General features: G+C 33.4%; 1 protein-coding gene across 2 annotated transcripts in view; it reads left to right on the forward strand.

The window, feature by feature from the left end:
* Positions 1-16,043, forward strand: part of KLHL1 (kelch like family member 1) — a 362,245-nt gene that overhangs the window by 105,602 nt on the left and 240,600 nt on the right. For both annotated transcript variants that reach the window (XM_019415576.2, XM_019415577.2), the window contains exon 2: positions 13,058-13,240. In XM_019415576.2, coding sequence (XP_019271121.1) covers positions 13,058-13,240 — 183 coding nt within the window. The remainder of the gene's footprint in view (positions 1-13,057; positions 13,241-16,043) is intronic.

Consider the following 16,043-nt stretch of genomic DNA (forward strand, 5'->3'; position numbering starts at 1 on the left):
TTTTAAATTATTCCTGACATTCCATTTTGTGTTTTTTATTTGCCTGAATTTTTGTATTTTTGAAAATTTATTTTCTGCCTTTTGTTGGATGGATCAGATTTACTTTGTTGTTTTTTTTTTGGGGGGGGTGATGAATGTTAAGTCTTTTATTTGTTAAAATGCCGTACATATTTTGTCAATTTTAGCAATTTTAGACTTTAAAAAAATTTTAATGTTTATTTATTTTTGAGAGAGAGAGAGGGAGAGAGAATGGGCAGGGAGGGGCAGAGAGAGGGAGACACAGAATCTGAAGCAGGCTCCAGGCTCCGAGCTGTCAGCACAGAGCCCCATGAGGGGCTTAAACTCACAAAACGTGAGATCATACCCTGAGCGGAATTCAGATACTTCAGATGCTTAACCAACTGAAGCAACCCAGGCACCCCAGTGATTTTAGATTGAAGTTTGGCATTTCACCACGTATTTTTAACTTTTTCTTCCAATATATAAACTTACATATATATATTTTCCCCTAAGTTAAGAGAGTAACATTTGCCTCATTTGCCTTTTACCCCCAAATCCAATTCCTAAAATTTCCAAAGGATAATATGGGATACTCTTTATTTTTATAATGTACATTATGATTCAACAATTATTTATATTGTCACAATTATACATTTTTACTGCTTGGTTATTCTTATATCCTTTGTAATCTTGGTTATTTGAAATTGTGCTTGAGTTTACCGTAGAGTAATTCTTTCAGAATGAGTCTATCTGTCATAGAGTTTTTGCAAACTTTCATGCCTAATTCCTTATACAAGTTACTTAAGTTCTCTTGGCCTTAGTTTTCAAACCTGTAAGATGGGAACAAAGTAGTTGTATATCAAATACGAGATCATGTAGGAGGGCACCTGCTACATTACACATGCTCAATATAGGTTAGCTTTTATTATTATTGCCCTTTAAAATTCATTAAATTATTATTTTACAGATAGAAACATGATAACTGGAGGAAAATATTTATTTGGAAGACTTTACCACTTAGAAAAAGAATAAACTGGGTCACCTGGATGGCTCAGTAAGTTGAGTGTCCGACTTTGGCTCAGGTTCCTTACTTCAAGCCCATATCGAACTCTCTGCTGTCAGTGCAGAGCATGCTTTGAATCCTCTGTCCCCCTTTCTCTCTCTACCCCTCCCCCACTCAAGCTCTCCCTCTCGAAAATGAATACACATTTAAAAAAAGGAAAAGAATAAATTTGTAAGCTAAAATACCAACAATGGCTTTTGAATTTTAGGAACATCTTTTTTTTTTTTTAATTTTTAATGTTTATTTATTTGAGAGAGTGAGAGAGAAAGAGAGAGTGAGCATGAGCCAGGGAGGGGCAGAGAAAGCAGGAGACACAGAATCCAAAGCTGGCTCCAGGCTCTGAGCTGTCAGTACACAGCCCCACGTGGGGCTTGAACCCACAAGCTGTGAGATCATGACCTGAGCCCAAGTTGGATGCTTTAACCAACTGAGCCACCAGGCACCCCTAGGAGCATCTTTTCCAAAACCTATATATTTAAGGCATGCTGGATAATTACTAAAGTTTTATTTTTAACTTTTTTTTTAAATAATTTGTTTCCTTTAAAATAAGTTTCCCTTGTGGACTTCATACAACATCACCAATAACACTGATCAGTAATCTCACATTTATCTTATTTATATATTTGGATTTTATTGAAAGCCTAACAGGATTTGTTTTTCAATTTACTAATGATAAAATATTAATATCTTTAATAGGGATCAATATCCTATCAAATCTATGATATACCATTGTATCTTGATTATAGCCATGCAAGGGAAATAAGGGAAAGTGAATTTTGTTGCTGGTGAGTGACCTAGCTTATGAATCCTAACTTCTTTAGTCCCTCAGCAGTTCCATATACATCTTGTTCTCTGACAGCACCAATTTTGTCAATGTTATTTACCTGGTGGAGGAAGCTAAACCTTTGTTCCTGAAGGTCCTGAGTCCTTACTAGTCCTGTATTGAATAGGTTGCCACAACTGATCTTTATCACTGGATATAAGATTGCTCAGTGGCATTCCTGTCGGTCTCCTGCTTTCCAGACGTCTTCCTCATTAGCCACATTTTACAAGCAACCCATGTTTTCCCCTTAGTAATTGGGACTGATCACTCTAACCCACAGTGTAACATCTTGCTTGCCTATTGATTCAGTGTCAAGGGGAGCCTAAGTTAGTCAGGAGAAAATTGACATTTGAAAATGGACCGCCAAACCTTTAATGTTAAAAATTTTTGTAATTGTAAGCAAGAATTCCATGTACTATCAAAGTAATAATTTGTTTTAAAGGCCACTTGTTTCAGGATCTATAAAGCAGATCTATGATTTCAGCTTTTCTGAATGGGTCATAGGCCCCTCCTCGTGAGATCTGTGGCACACACAAAGATGACCCTCAGTGATCCCTGCTTTCTTGTAACTGAAGCTTTGTATGACTCCCTCTGAGTATGAGAAGGGTCTGTGACTTGGTTGTAACCAATAGAGTATAGAAAAAATTATGCGGTATTGCTCTTGCGGTTATGTCATATTATATAAAATGCTATCTTGCATTTAGATTCTCTCTAGAGATCCTCTGTGCTGACTTGATGAAGAAAGCATCCATAGTGAGGAGGCCTGTGTGGAAAGAACTATAGATGACCTATAGAGATTGTGGGTGGCCTTTAAGAGTTGATAGTTTCCTTCAAGACCTGAAGATGACCTCTAGGAGCTGAGGGCATCATCTCAATGAAAGTCAGCAAGAAGCACAGTCCTCAGTTCTACAGACACAAGGAAATGAATTTTGCCAATACCCTGAGTGAACTTAAATGTAGATTCTTGCCCAGTTGAGCCTACAGATGATAGTGTATCCTGGCCAATACCTTTTACTGCAACCTTCTGAGACCCTGATCAGAGGATTCAAACCATGTCTTGACTCTTGACACACACTCCTAATGGGTTGTTTAAAGCTGACACTTTTGTGATCATTAGTTACTATCAATAGAAAACTAATAGAAGGCCCTAGGTACTGGTTGAAGTAGAAGTGTTCATAGAGCAGAAATACGTATTAGGGAGTCTAGCCACATATTCATGCAGTTTACTTCTGGATCTGCTAAAGCCCATTCTCATATGTATCGTTTCTAATTTGATGGAATGCTAATGCACACATTCTTCTTAATGATTTCAAAAATTGTAATGGGTTGGTTAGTTAACAGTTGCCTCCTGGCTAGCATTCATTCTCTTCTTTGACCCCATGGTAAGTGAGGAGATGATTCTCAGATTGAGAATGTTTATTGGAAGAACTATGATTTTGTTCCCAAAGTCTTGCTGAGCTATAATTCTCTTACTGGTCTGGCCACAAGGTACCTTCAGCATTTCTAGAAGTTACAGACCCTTCTACTCATATCTAGTCTTCCGGATCATAAGGCCCCAGGCATAGAACTGCTTGTTCCACAGCTCAAACCTGCAGCAGAGGCCTTTCTCTGGGCCTCTGTCAGAGCTGATAGACTTGGGAGTTTACTGGCAAACTCGTAGTTATAGAACACCTCAATTTTGTATGTTATGTCTCCAACAAAAAGACAATCAAACCTTGTGCCTTTTTCATAGTGGCAGTGACACATGGTATACCATTTAAGGTCTTTCACTTTATAAGTAATTTCTTAACATGGTCAAACTGCTATACCCCTAGAATTTTCAACAGTGTGATAGGCCTTTTAAATTTTGCAAGATTTTTCTCTCACTCTCTGGCAAGGAAGACATCTAGCACACCTGCTATTTCCTCCCCGTCAGATCCAGTGATCATAATGTCACAGATGTCGTGGAAATATGTGATGTTTTATGGGATATCAAGGTGATCAAAGCTCTTGCACACTGTAAAGAGAAGAGTTGCCCTTTCTCTGTGGCAAGCCATTGAAATGATGCTGATGCTCCTGTTAGAAGAAGGTAAACAAGTTCTGATTTCCTTAATACTGCTGATTGAGAAAAAAGTGTTCTGCTAGGTTGATAGCTGAATACTAAGTGCCAGGGCTGTGTTGATTTTCCTCTGTAAAAATATCAACATCTAGAACATCAGCTATAATTATCATCACTACCTGCTTATGTTTGTGATAATCTGGTCATTATTCAAGATCCATCTGGAATTTGTACCTACCAAATGAATGAATTAAGTTGGGATGTAATAGTATCTCTACTCTTTCATATTTTGGCTGTGATAGATCTGCTGTATCATTCCCATATACATAAGTATTTTTATTTCTTCTTCTATATGACTGAGAAATCTTGGCATTACAGATTCTAGGATCCCTTTTAGTTTAGGATTCCATTAGCCCAATAGATGTTAGAGCCACTCCTCTGAATCCTGGGTGAGGAGAAACATCATTTTATTTCATCCATGTCAATCTTAATCTGATAACTTCTGAATCTTTTCCTATAGGCACTTCCCAGGTACCTACTATCCAAGTTAGCACATTATTGTAATTCCTTTGTTGTGTGGTATATCTTCTCAGAACAGAACTTGTTTTGATTAATCATTTTCAATTAATCAATTCGCAACTGCATTTCATATTAGAAACACTTTCAGATTTTGTAACATTTCCCATTCCCTCTGTGTAGTTGTCTTTCTTCCCAGATTTGGCATCGTTTTGTTGAGAACTTTCAGCATCTAAATATGACTTGTCAACTCTTCTTTTCATGCCCTCAATTATGATTTTCTTTATTTTCAGTTTAAAGATCTTGGAAATATTTCAATTATTTCAATTTGGCAATTTCAAACATTTAAAAATACTTCTAAGTTAAATAGATATATCTATAGATTATACACTTTAAAATTTAGAAGAGGAAAACGACAAAGTATCCTTCATGTTTATAGGATTATTCATTATTAAAGGTAGGTGTAATTTTTCAAGAAACATTTGCAGCATACTGATGTACACCTCATAAAAGTACCCTTTTTATTTTACAAATATTATTGGTTACATTTTCACATCTGGTATTTCATTGGAAATATACTTAACAGATTCAAATACATATTTTATTTCTTTCCACAAGTATTCTACAAGGAGGTTTTTAATGATATTCTATTTTACAGATCCATTAATTGAGATTCAGAATGCAATAAATGATAGAGCCTAGAATATATACAGTTTTTTTTTTTCCTAGCTCATTTTTCTTTATTCTGTCTTATCCGGGTGTGTGTGTGTGTGTGTGTATGTGTGTGTGTATGCGTGTTTGCATTTGTGTGTGTTTCAATACTCTGATAAAAAGCCTTACTTAAAATTCCAATTATCTTATAAGACAAAATTGTACCCAGAAGCAACATTAATGACTATGTTCATTTTTCTTGTTTCTAAGTAGTAGCACCTGGTGCTTGAACTTTATCCCTTCTAATATTTCCTGGTTCTAAATATCTCTCTTGGGGGTTATTAAAAGATTTGAAAATTAGTGTGTTTGTATAACCAGACATTCATTTTGAACATTGGTTTACTCTGTCATACCAATATATGATGATGATGCTTCATACTCTCCTATTGTAATAAGCAAAGTTGGTTCTTTAAATTTACTTATTTACAAATTTTTCCCATTTCTTTTCTTTATCTTTTTTAAATAATCAAATATTAACTTTAAGTGTAGGACTTTCAGGGTGACATAAGCATTACTATTATATTTTATTGTCTGATAATTTTGGTTACTTTTTGATCTTTGATATTATTTACATAATATTACATAATTATTTACATAATATTATTTACATAATATTACATAATGATTTGTAATAATGACTTTATGGTTTTAAAATTTAAATGACATATGTTTCATATAAAATATTTAAGCAATGTAAAGAAGGAAGCAAATAACAAACTTTTAATGAGAAACAATTTTTAAAGTTAAAATAAATGTCTTGCTAATATGAACAGAAGCTTGTAGGATACACTAACTTCATAGCTAACACAAATACTTATTTCTTAATAACCTAAATAACAACATCTTTCACTGTCTTCAGTTTCTCGCCCAAGAATTATGTATTGGTAATTCCTTTATCTGAAATTATGGAAATGTTCTTTAAATTATTCCCTCAAAACAAAAACTACCTTATTGCTACAGAAAAAAAAAGTTGCAAATTTATTTGCCATTTTAGGTCTACACTTACATAATAACATTAAAGATATAATGACACTGGGACCTAGTCTTAGGGACCTTTGTTTGAAATAAATTCATTGTATCTATTTAAAGGATTTTACAAAAAAAAAATTTAATGTTTTTATTTATTTTTGAGAGACAGAGTGTGAATGGGGAAAGGATAGAGAGAGAGGGAGACACAGAATCTGAAACAGGCTCCAGGCTCTGCGCTGTCAGCACAGAGCCTGATGTGGGGCTCAAACTCACAGAGGGCGACATCATGACCTGAGCCAAAGTTGGATGCTTAACCAACTGAGACACCCAACTGCCCCTGTTTAAAGGATTTTTAAAAGTATTTTCTGAGTGCACCTGGGTGGCTCAATCAGTTAAGTGTCCAACTTTGGCTCGGGTCATGATCTCATGGTTTGTGGGTCCAAACTCCACCTTGGGCTCTGTCCTGACAGCTCAGAGCCTGGAGCCTGCTTCAGATTCTGTGCCTCCTTCTCTCTCTGCCCCATGTCTCCTTCTCTCTCTGCCCCTCCCCCAGTCACACTCTGTGTGTGTGTCTCTCTCTGTCCTAAAAATAAATATTTTAAAATATTAAAAAATTAAAATAAAAATATTTCTGTAGTATACTTAGTGTATTCTTTAGTGTTTTCACAATGTGCATAAAAACACTATCAGAGAACACAAAAGCATTCATATTTGGGTTATAGTAGTTATGTATTCTTTTTCTTCTCAGTTCTGGAAGCTATTTGAAATTCAACAATAGGAATTCACACAAACATTTACTAACTACTTTCTGTGTGCCAGGCACACTGTCAAATTTGGGGATATATATTACTTTACCAAAAGTATATTTTTGTGTTCAATGAAGCATACAAGAAAACCATGAGCAATTAAAATCAGTATTTGGCCAAGGCCAATTTCTCATAGAATATTTTCACTCATTTACTCAACAAATAAACTCCTAAAATATTCTACATGCCAAAGACATATTTAAAACGTATTGGATAATTAGCATGTCAGGGTAAACCATGACTCCCCAAACAATATGGATTAAAACACATCTTTCTGAAACAAAAGTGATAGTTAAACTAATTTCTGAAAAAGTAAAGCTATCCATGAGAATGTGACTATGTTATGGAGGTTTTAGGTAAAGAGCAAAATGTGTGTGAAGGCTATAGAAGAAACAGGTATGGAAAACTGGAATTAATTAGTATGATTAGAATTAGAACTTGAGCTGATAGGTATTAAGAGTTGGAGAAAATAGGGGTGCCTGGGTGGCTCAGTTGGTTAAGCATCTGATTGGGCTCAGGTCATGAATCTGCAGTTCATGGGTTCAAGCCCCACATCGGGCTCTGTGCTGACAGCTCAGAGCCTGGAGTCTGCTTCAGATTCTGTGTGTGTCTCTCTCTCTGTAACCTCCCCTGCTCACCCTCTGTCTCTCTCTCTCAAAAGTGAATAAACGTTAAACAAATTTTTTAAAGTGTTGGAGAAAATATCAGATCGTTAGGCATTTGTAATATATCATATGTAGTTTGAACCATGGAGACACTGAAGGCTGGAGCCTGATTGCCAGTGCACAATTTATGGTGTAATTTAAATGGGTACATAAGTAGAGAGTCTTAAAGTGAAAAGAGACGAATAGTAGTTAGTTCTTACAGCCGTTTATTTTTTTAAGTTAATTCACGGTCTAATCTTCTAGAAGTAACTATTTCCTGGTGCGAGAGTCAAATTATTTCCACAGGATCCCAAAATTATTTACCACAAAAAGAAGAAAATATCCTTTTTTTCAGAATTGTTTGGTACAGGAAATGTAAGTGATGTTCAGTCCTGAATTGTTTAGCATAGGAATAGGAATGCACATTGGCCAGTTCTCAGCAATTAAGAAATGACAATTAAAGCTAAATAAAGCCATAAGAAAAGACACTGGTGCTCTTGCAAAAGCATTTTCTTTATACGGGTGATTGGGAAGTTAGATTGCCATGGATTGAGGAGTATTCAGAGGGTCAGGATTTAGGATAATGAGTGCAGACAACACTTTGGGGACAGACATACGGTTGGGAAAGGAAATAGGAATAGCTGTGGCTTGAGTTCATGAGATCAAGAAAATTTGGTAATCATTTTATTGTTTTGTATATCACCGGTTGGGGAATTCCTAAGCATGTTTAAATTCCGATGGGAAGAAGTCATATTGCCCTTTTAAAATTTCATTTCTTGGAACTTGAAGCTTTACATTATTGGGCCACAATAAAGATAAAAGTTACGGTGTCAGATCCAACATCTGAGAGACTCTCACATTTGAAAGATATTATAAAGTTTATTTAGGCTGAACACGTAAAAATTAGACAATAAGAGAAATCATACAATGTCAGATTTTATATTTATAGGAAACATCATGAAGATATCTCTATTTCATAAAATTTTAAGATCTGATTTGTTAAACTAATAAGGCTGGATATGTGATGGGAAGATTAAATAATAAATCTTAGTTTAATAATCCTAAATGCTCTGATGTGGAAACTTCTTTTTAAATCTTGAGTCAAAGGTCAAGGACAAGGAGTTCTATTCAAGCCTGAGATCAGGAAATGATTTATGAGGAAATGTGCAAGCACTGTGACAGTGACTTTATAGGGAGAAAAATCAAGTCAAACCAACATAACCATTTTTCTTGACAGATCTACCAACCTCCAAGAAAAATAACTAGTTTTCAAATATAATGTGGAGAAAGTCAAAGATTTAGAACTTTTAGAAAAAAAAAAAAGTGAGGAGTGAAGATGAACTCTGAAAAAATAGTTTGTAGTCTAGTTTCTAGCTCTCTGTTCTTTTGACTTATCCTTTTAAATTACTTTCAAGTTCTTCAGCAAAGGCCCACGTCTGTATGACAGTCAAGATTTGTTAGAGTACCAGGGCACCTGGGTGGCTCGGTGGGTTAAGCGTCTGACTTCGGCTCAGGTCATGATCTCACGGTCCGTGAATTCGAGCCCCGTGTCGGGCTCTGTGCTGACCGCTCAGAGCCTGGAGCCTGTTTCAGATTCTGTGTCTCCCTCTCTCTCTGCCCCTCCCCTGTTCATGCTCTGTCTCTCTCTGTCTCAAAAATAAATAAATGTTAAAAAAAAAAAAAGATTTGTTAGAGTACCTAGGTTACAGAAAAGAAGGTGCCACCTTCACAGTAATTAGCTTTTTGACTTTAAAAAAATCCTGTAAAATTCTGTGCCCTGTTTCATTTGCAGTTATTTGGTCTCACGAAACTCTAAAATGGTATTATTCTATTTCTTTCACTATTTCCTCTAATATCATGTCCACTACAACTTGAGTGACTTGAAGATCAGCTACATTAAAGTCTTTCCTTGCTAACATTTCCCAGGCTTTGAAAATCTTAGTGAGGTATAAACCTTTCAGCCGTAAGTATGTTATTTGACTTGAAGGAAATTTACATGAGGATCTGAATTAAGCCAATCTGGAGCCCTTCTGCAGGGTCATCTCTAATATCTTGACTTTAGGATTCTGTTCACGCAGTCTGGTACCAGACCAGAAACATCGGGATCTCAGTGGATCAGTTTTGATCTATTTGGCAGCCTATGCTCCTGATAGTCCTGACTTGATTCTCCATAGTAAACTGAAATCCAATAATGATATGTTCGTTCTAGATTTACAACTCCTTCTTGCAGGGCATTTTGTGACTTTTCTGTTCAATGTGTTAATGTATAGAAGAATGTTCTTGCCACATATGCCTGAGCCTGAATTCCTAAAATATATTCCAGGAAATGACCATATTCTGGGGTTGTAATTTGCAAACTTGTGAAAGGCAAACATATGGTATAGCAAAATTTCTATTAGTTTTAAATATGTAAGGAAAAACTGGTAAAGTCTGGTGAAAATAACCATATTGTGTAGACAAATATTGTAGATAACAGAGAACACACATAATTTAATTGATTTAGATTTGTAAACTTGTCTGCAAATTCTTTTGGATTTTCTATGTGCACAAACATGTCTTCTGGAAATAATATTAATTATATAGTTTTTCCTTGTCTAACTCTAATGGACTTTTATTTCTTTTTTTCTTTGCTTACATTACATTGGAAAAACACTCCAGAAAAATGTTGAATAGAGGTAGCACTAATGAATTTCATTTTAAATCTCAATGAGGAAAGGTTTCCATTAAATATGTTTGCTATATGAATGAATTAGGTGATTTTATATGATGAGAATGTGTTCCTTAATTAAGTGTAACTTACTTGTGATGCATTATCCAGTATATATTTAATATATATCTTTTTTTATGTATTTCTTTTTTACATACAGTTTTGTATTTAGTTGCTAGAATTTTGCTTAAGATTTTTGTAAATCTGGGTGCCTGGGTGGCTCAATCAGTTGAGCATCCCACTTTAGCTCAGGTCATGATTTCATGGTTTGTCGGTTCGAGCCCACATCGGGCTTTGTGCCTGGAGTCTTCTTCGAATTCTGTGTCTCCCTGTCTCTCTGCCCCACCCCTGCTCATGGTCTGTCTCTGTCTCTCAAAAATGAATAAACATTTAAAAATTTTTAAGATTTTTGTAAATCTGTATAGGAGAGAGAATGACCATTAATTTTTCTTTCCTTGTAACATCCTTTTCAATTTTGTTTCTGTGTTATATTTACCTCATTAAACAAGTTGGAGGAAAAGTTCTCATTTTGTATTCTCTGGCAACTTTTTAAGAAATTTTTTTTTTCTCTCTTCCTTTTTTTTCTAGCTTTGCATTGGTTTTACCATCATGTGCAGTTTTGTTTTATTGTGGATGGATAGTGAGTCTTGAATCTTCATGTCTTTAACATATTTTTGAAGACTCTTGGCCAATATTTCTTCAGATGGCTTTTGCCCTATTATGTCTCTCCCTACTTTTAAAACTATAATTATGGGAATATTACAATGTCTTACCAAGTTTCATTTGTTTCAGAAACTACTGTTTTTATCTTTTTATATCAATAATTTAGTTTCAATATTTTCTATTTATTTTTACATTATCTTTGCTTCACCTGCATCCAATCTGCAAGTTCAATTCCTCTACCAAAATCTTAAATTATTACATTTCCAGTTGATTTATTCATATAACCTAATGTTCTTAAAATTATCCACCTTTTTATTTATATTAAAATATATTAATAACAGATATTTTCACATCTATAATTAATAGTGATCCATCTGGGAGCCTGTTTCTATTGTCTGTTTTCTCCCTAGGTCTAGTTTATTTATAGGCCTACTTTTTTTACTTTAATGTCAAGCATTATATACATGCAGAAGGAATCAGAGTTTCTATCAAGTTATCTTTTTTTAAGGGGTTTATTTTGACTATATTATGACATTTAGATTAGAGGATCACTTTAATGCACTCAGAGGCTTCATTGATTCAAATCTAGATTTCTGTCTTTGTGTTATCTCTTGTATTTCCAGTACCCTTGACTCCTGGGATCCAGTCCTTCAGGGGCCCAACTGAGAGCCTGTGTAGTTACCAGCATCCCTCATCCTTGCTGGTCCTTGAATCCAAATTTTTGTCTTTCAAGTTCTATTTAACATTTCAATGTCCTATAAGCCATTTTCTGCTTGTCTAGCAGTGCTTAGGAGTCACAAATACCTCTGGGGAAAATTGGTACACAATGACAGCCTTTCCTAAACTTTCCTTTGTGGCCCTTCAATTATCTCTCAAGTTCTGATTACCTTAGGAGCCCCTAATTCCAATATCCATCCTTTCCTCCAAGCCCCATGATACTGTTGGCTGCTTCATTATGCTGAGTTTCTCAGAGTCTCACCCTATGCTGCTTATAATTAGTAAATAACTTTAGAGGGAAAGAAAAAGCAGTGTAGAATTTTGAGCTGACTTCTGTGAGTTTATCTTTATTCTAAGTTCTTGATCTATCAGATCCTGGTCGCCTTAGTAGTTATTATTAAATTCATTTAATTATTTTGATATTATATGTAACATTTTTTCTGGTGTTCTTGGTGAGGGGTTTAGTCAACTACAAGTTATTCCCCTGTAATTGGAAACATAATTCCCCCATGTTATTTTCTATCTTGAAATAAGATATTTCATTATTATTGTTATCAAACACTTGGTTGGGTCTTCTGGGCCTACCATTCACATTTTGATAGAGTCTTCTCCTTGATATGGAGCATGGTATTTCAATGTCTTCATTGTGAAACAGTCTATGATATTAATAAATGCAGTAGCCAAAATTCAGTATTAATTTTTTCAAAATTTAAAGTTTATTAAATATACTCATGTGTGTATATGCATATATACATGTGTATGCACATGTGTATATGCATGCATACATACATATTATATATATATTTGATATATATATATATTTCAAAGTACTTGTTGAGCTACTGCATGCTGTATATATATTTAATCAGTTGGGTGTGGAATATAAAACTCAACAATTTAATTTCAAATTTATTGTCAATCTTTTTTTACAAACCATGTTTCATAATTTCTCATAATAAAAGTCACCTACTTCTGTAAAGGGACATTTATTATAACCTCACAGGAATCGTAATTTAGGGTAGTATAATTAGATAATCTATCTCATTTTCAAATGTATTAAATTAACATTTTATTAGTAATCAATTTTAGAACAGGCATGCATGTTCGTAATTGACTATTTCTGTTACTTTTTTGGGTTTTTTAATTTAATGTCCTAATAAATACAGATAACCTATCTTTTAAATCATTTTAAGACAAGAAAAAAAGATAATTAACAATTCATTTATGGCTTCCAGCGCAAATTATTTCACCCTAAATAGATTTTTCTGACTTACATTAACAATGATGGACATAAGGAGAGATGCATTGATTTCCCTATAAAGTTCTAAAACTCTGTGTGTGTAATTTTGGTCAACTCCTAGCACTTTATAAACACCATCTTTTTTGTATGTGACTTGCAGGCTGTCAGCAACTAGCCATTCACTGACCCCTCAAAGTGATATGGACTCCAGTAGCTCTGAAGAATTCTATCAGGCCGTTCACCATGCTGAGCAAACCTTCAGAAAAATGGAAAGTTATTTGAAACAACAGCAACTCTGTGATGTTATCCTCATTGTTGGGAACCGAAAGATACCTGCGCACAGGTATAGTAACCTGTCTTAATTGGATACATGCATTCATATATTTGGAAATGATACTCTGGTATGTAGATGTAAAACATTATATGATTAGAGAGTTAAGCATCTAATTTTTTGTGTGTGTGGTCCAATAGAACTTTATTTATGGGCAAAGGGATTTGAATTCCATTTAGTTTTCACATGTTGTGGAATATATTGATCCTTTGATTTTTCCCCAACCATTTAAAAATATAAAACCTGTAACTAGCTTGTGGGTTGTGCAATAGGCAGCAGGCCAGATTTAGTCCATGGGTCGTAGTTGGCTGATCCCTGTGTTTAAAGCACTCAAGTTCTCAAGTCTCTGATTTATGGAAGAAAGAAAGGGGTTCAAATACAATTTGAAATATTTTGACTTTGATATTTTGTTATGAATTTCTAGATATGTTATGATAAAGTATATGACATATGGGATATTTTATTATAAAAATACAGTAAAATCTTAGATTGCATGTAACTTGGTCTGCAAGTGTTCTGCAAGATGCACAAACATTTCAAATAAATTTTAACTTAGTAAACAAGAGATGTCTTGTAATGTAAGTAGTATGTGATACTTCACATGATCGAGCCAATTGTTCTTGAAATTCACTTTGATATATGAGTGTTTTGGATTACAAGCATGTTTCCAGAATGAATTATGCTTGCAAACTAAGGATTACTGTATTGTGTTTGTGTGTTTTCATGTATTTATCCGTAACGTAGCTGTTATGCTCTTAAATGTTGTCAGGCTCATATTAGATGGACAAAGCCTACTGTGATTGAAAGTTAGATTTTCCAGTAAGAACATCAAGAATAATTTGATATTCCATCTATTAACACATGCCATCTTTCATAGTGCTATGATTCAAATGCAAAAAAAAAAAGATGAAGGATAGAGGTAAATTTGTAGAATTATAAATCATAATATAAATGTATCCTACTAATCTTTGTCAAATGATCATAGCTAAATCTATTTATAATAGTTGAGAATCCATATTTTTAAGAGAGATTAAGTTATTTTTCTTTTACTTTTTATTTATTTTGCGGGAGATTTATAATGCCATTAGAGTAAACATTTTATAATAAATAAAGCAAATATAAATACTTCAAAAAGAAAACTTCTTCTAACTAAGGTTGATAAATATTCCATTTTATGTTTCACATAATCACACTAAGTGGAGATACATTTTAACATAGGAGAATGTACCTAAAATCTGAAATGAAATGTACTTTTCTGACAAAACTAAAAGGAAATCCGGTCAGGCGTTAGGGTGCCTCAGTGGCTCAGTTGGTTAAGCAACTGACTCTAGGTCTCAGGTCTGGTCTTGTTCTCAGGGTCATGAATTCAAGCCCTGTGTTGGGCTCCAAGCTGTGCATGAATCCTACTTTAAAAATATAAATAAATAGAAATAAAAAATAAAAGAAAATCAGGTTATATTGGGTATACATTATTTGTTTCAACTAGGAAATTCAAAATACTTCATGATGACATCTTTATTTTACATTTATTATTATTTTTTTAATGTATTATTTTTAATGTATTATTTAATTATAATATAATTATTTTATAATAATAAAAATAATTATTTAATTATTTTTAATGTATTATTTTTTTAATATACTTTTAAACATTCCTTATATATTTATTATTGATAATTTCAAGTTACATGAACTAAACATCCAATTACTTTCTGACATATTAATTTCTTATCAGTTTACTTATGAAAATTCATTAAATTTGAGGTCAATTTTGTACTTTTTCAATTTTTTAATGTGAAATTTTAATTGAGAAAAGAATTAAATTTAGTTTTGATTCTTATTCTTTTATTATTTTAAATACTTGAATATATAGGCAAATAATCTTAGATTACCTTGATATATGTTGTTTAATATTATTAACACTAATTGATTAGTAGAAAGAAGATGTTATCAACATATAAAAATATTTTTAATGTATTCCTATTTTCTATATTTTTTAACTTAAATTTTACTACCTAGAAATATATATACATCTAAGTGCTGACAATCAAAAACATTCCTGAAGAATGAGGGTATATTTCTACTATGATAGCAATATTAAAATGTGAACATTGAATTTGATACACTTAGAAATGCATAGGAGGGAACATTTAACATTGAATAACTACTGTAGTTTTCAATCGATCATCTAACTATGGAGACAATTCTAATTATATAACATTCACACGCATTTTCAAATATTTCTATGAAATTGCATTATTATTGACAAAAAAACAATTAACAAATAGTCATTATTATTGAGATATTCTATATTGTAATATGTGTGGCAAATATGCTAATTATCCGGAACTAACATCTGGATAAAAATTTCAATGTAAGAGATATTCTTCTTTGAGAATGTAACTAAGTTTACTTCATTTAACTTACAAATTGGTTAAATAATTGCGTATATACACACACACACACACACACACACACTACATATATATATATGTAGTGTGTGTGTGTGTGTGTGTGTGCGTGTAGAGAGAGAGATTCAATCAATTCAAAAGTATATCAGCACAACAAATGGTCATTAATTTTTTTAAAAAGAGCAATGTTTCACATAATTTACAGTCATATTTTCAGACTTTTATTTGTAGTAATTTAAGATTTCTCATTTGAACCATTTGTAACCAATATACTGAGCAATCCTCCCATATTAATTATATTTTACATTCTTTTCTTTGTTACTTTTTTTATAAATATTTATTTTTCACAGAGAGAGCATGAGCGGAGGAGGATCAGAGAAAGAGGGGAATAGAAGGTCCAAAGC

Source organism: Panthera pardus, unplaced genomic scaffold (assembly GCF_024362965.1).
Source record: "Panthera pardus isolate Hobbes unplaced genomic scaffold, ASM2436296v1 HiC_scaffold_1, whole genome shotgun sequence".
Classification (NCBI taxonomy): Eukaryota; Metazoa; Chordata; class Mammalia; order Carnivora; family Felidae; genus Panthera; species Panthera pardus.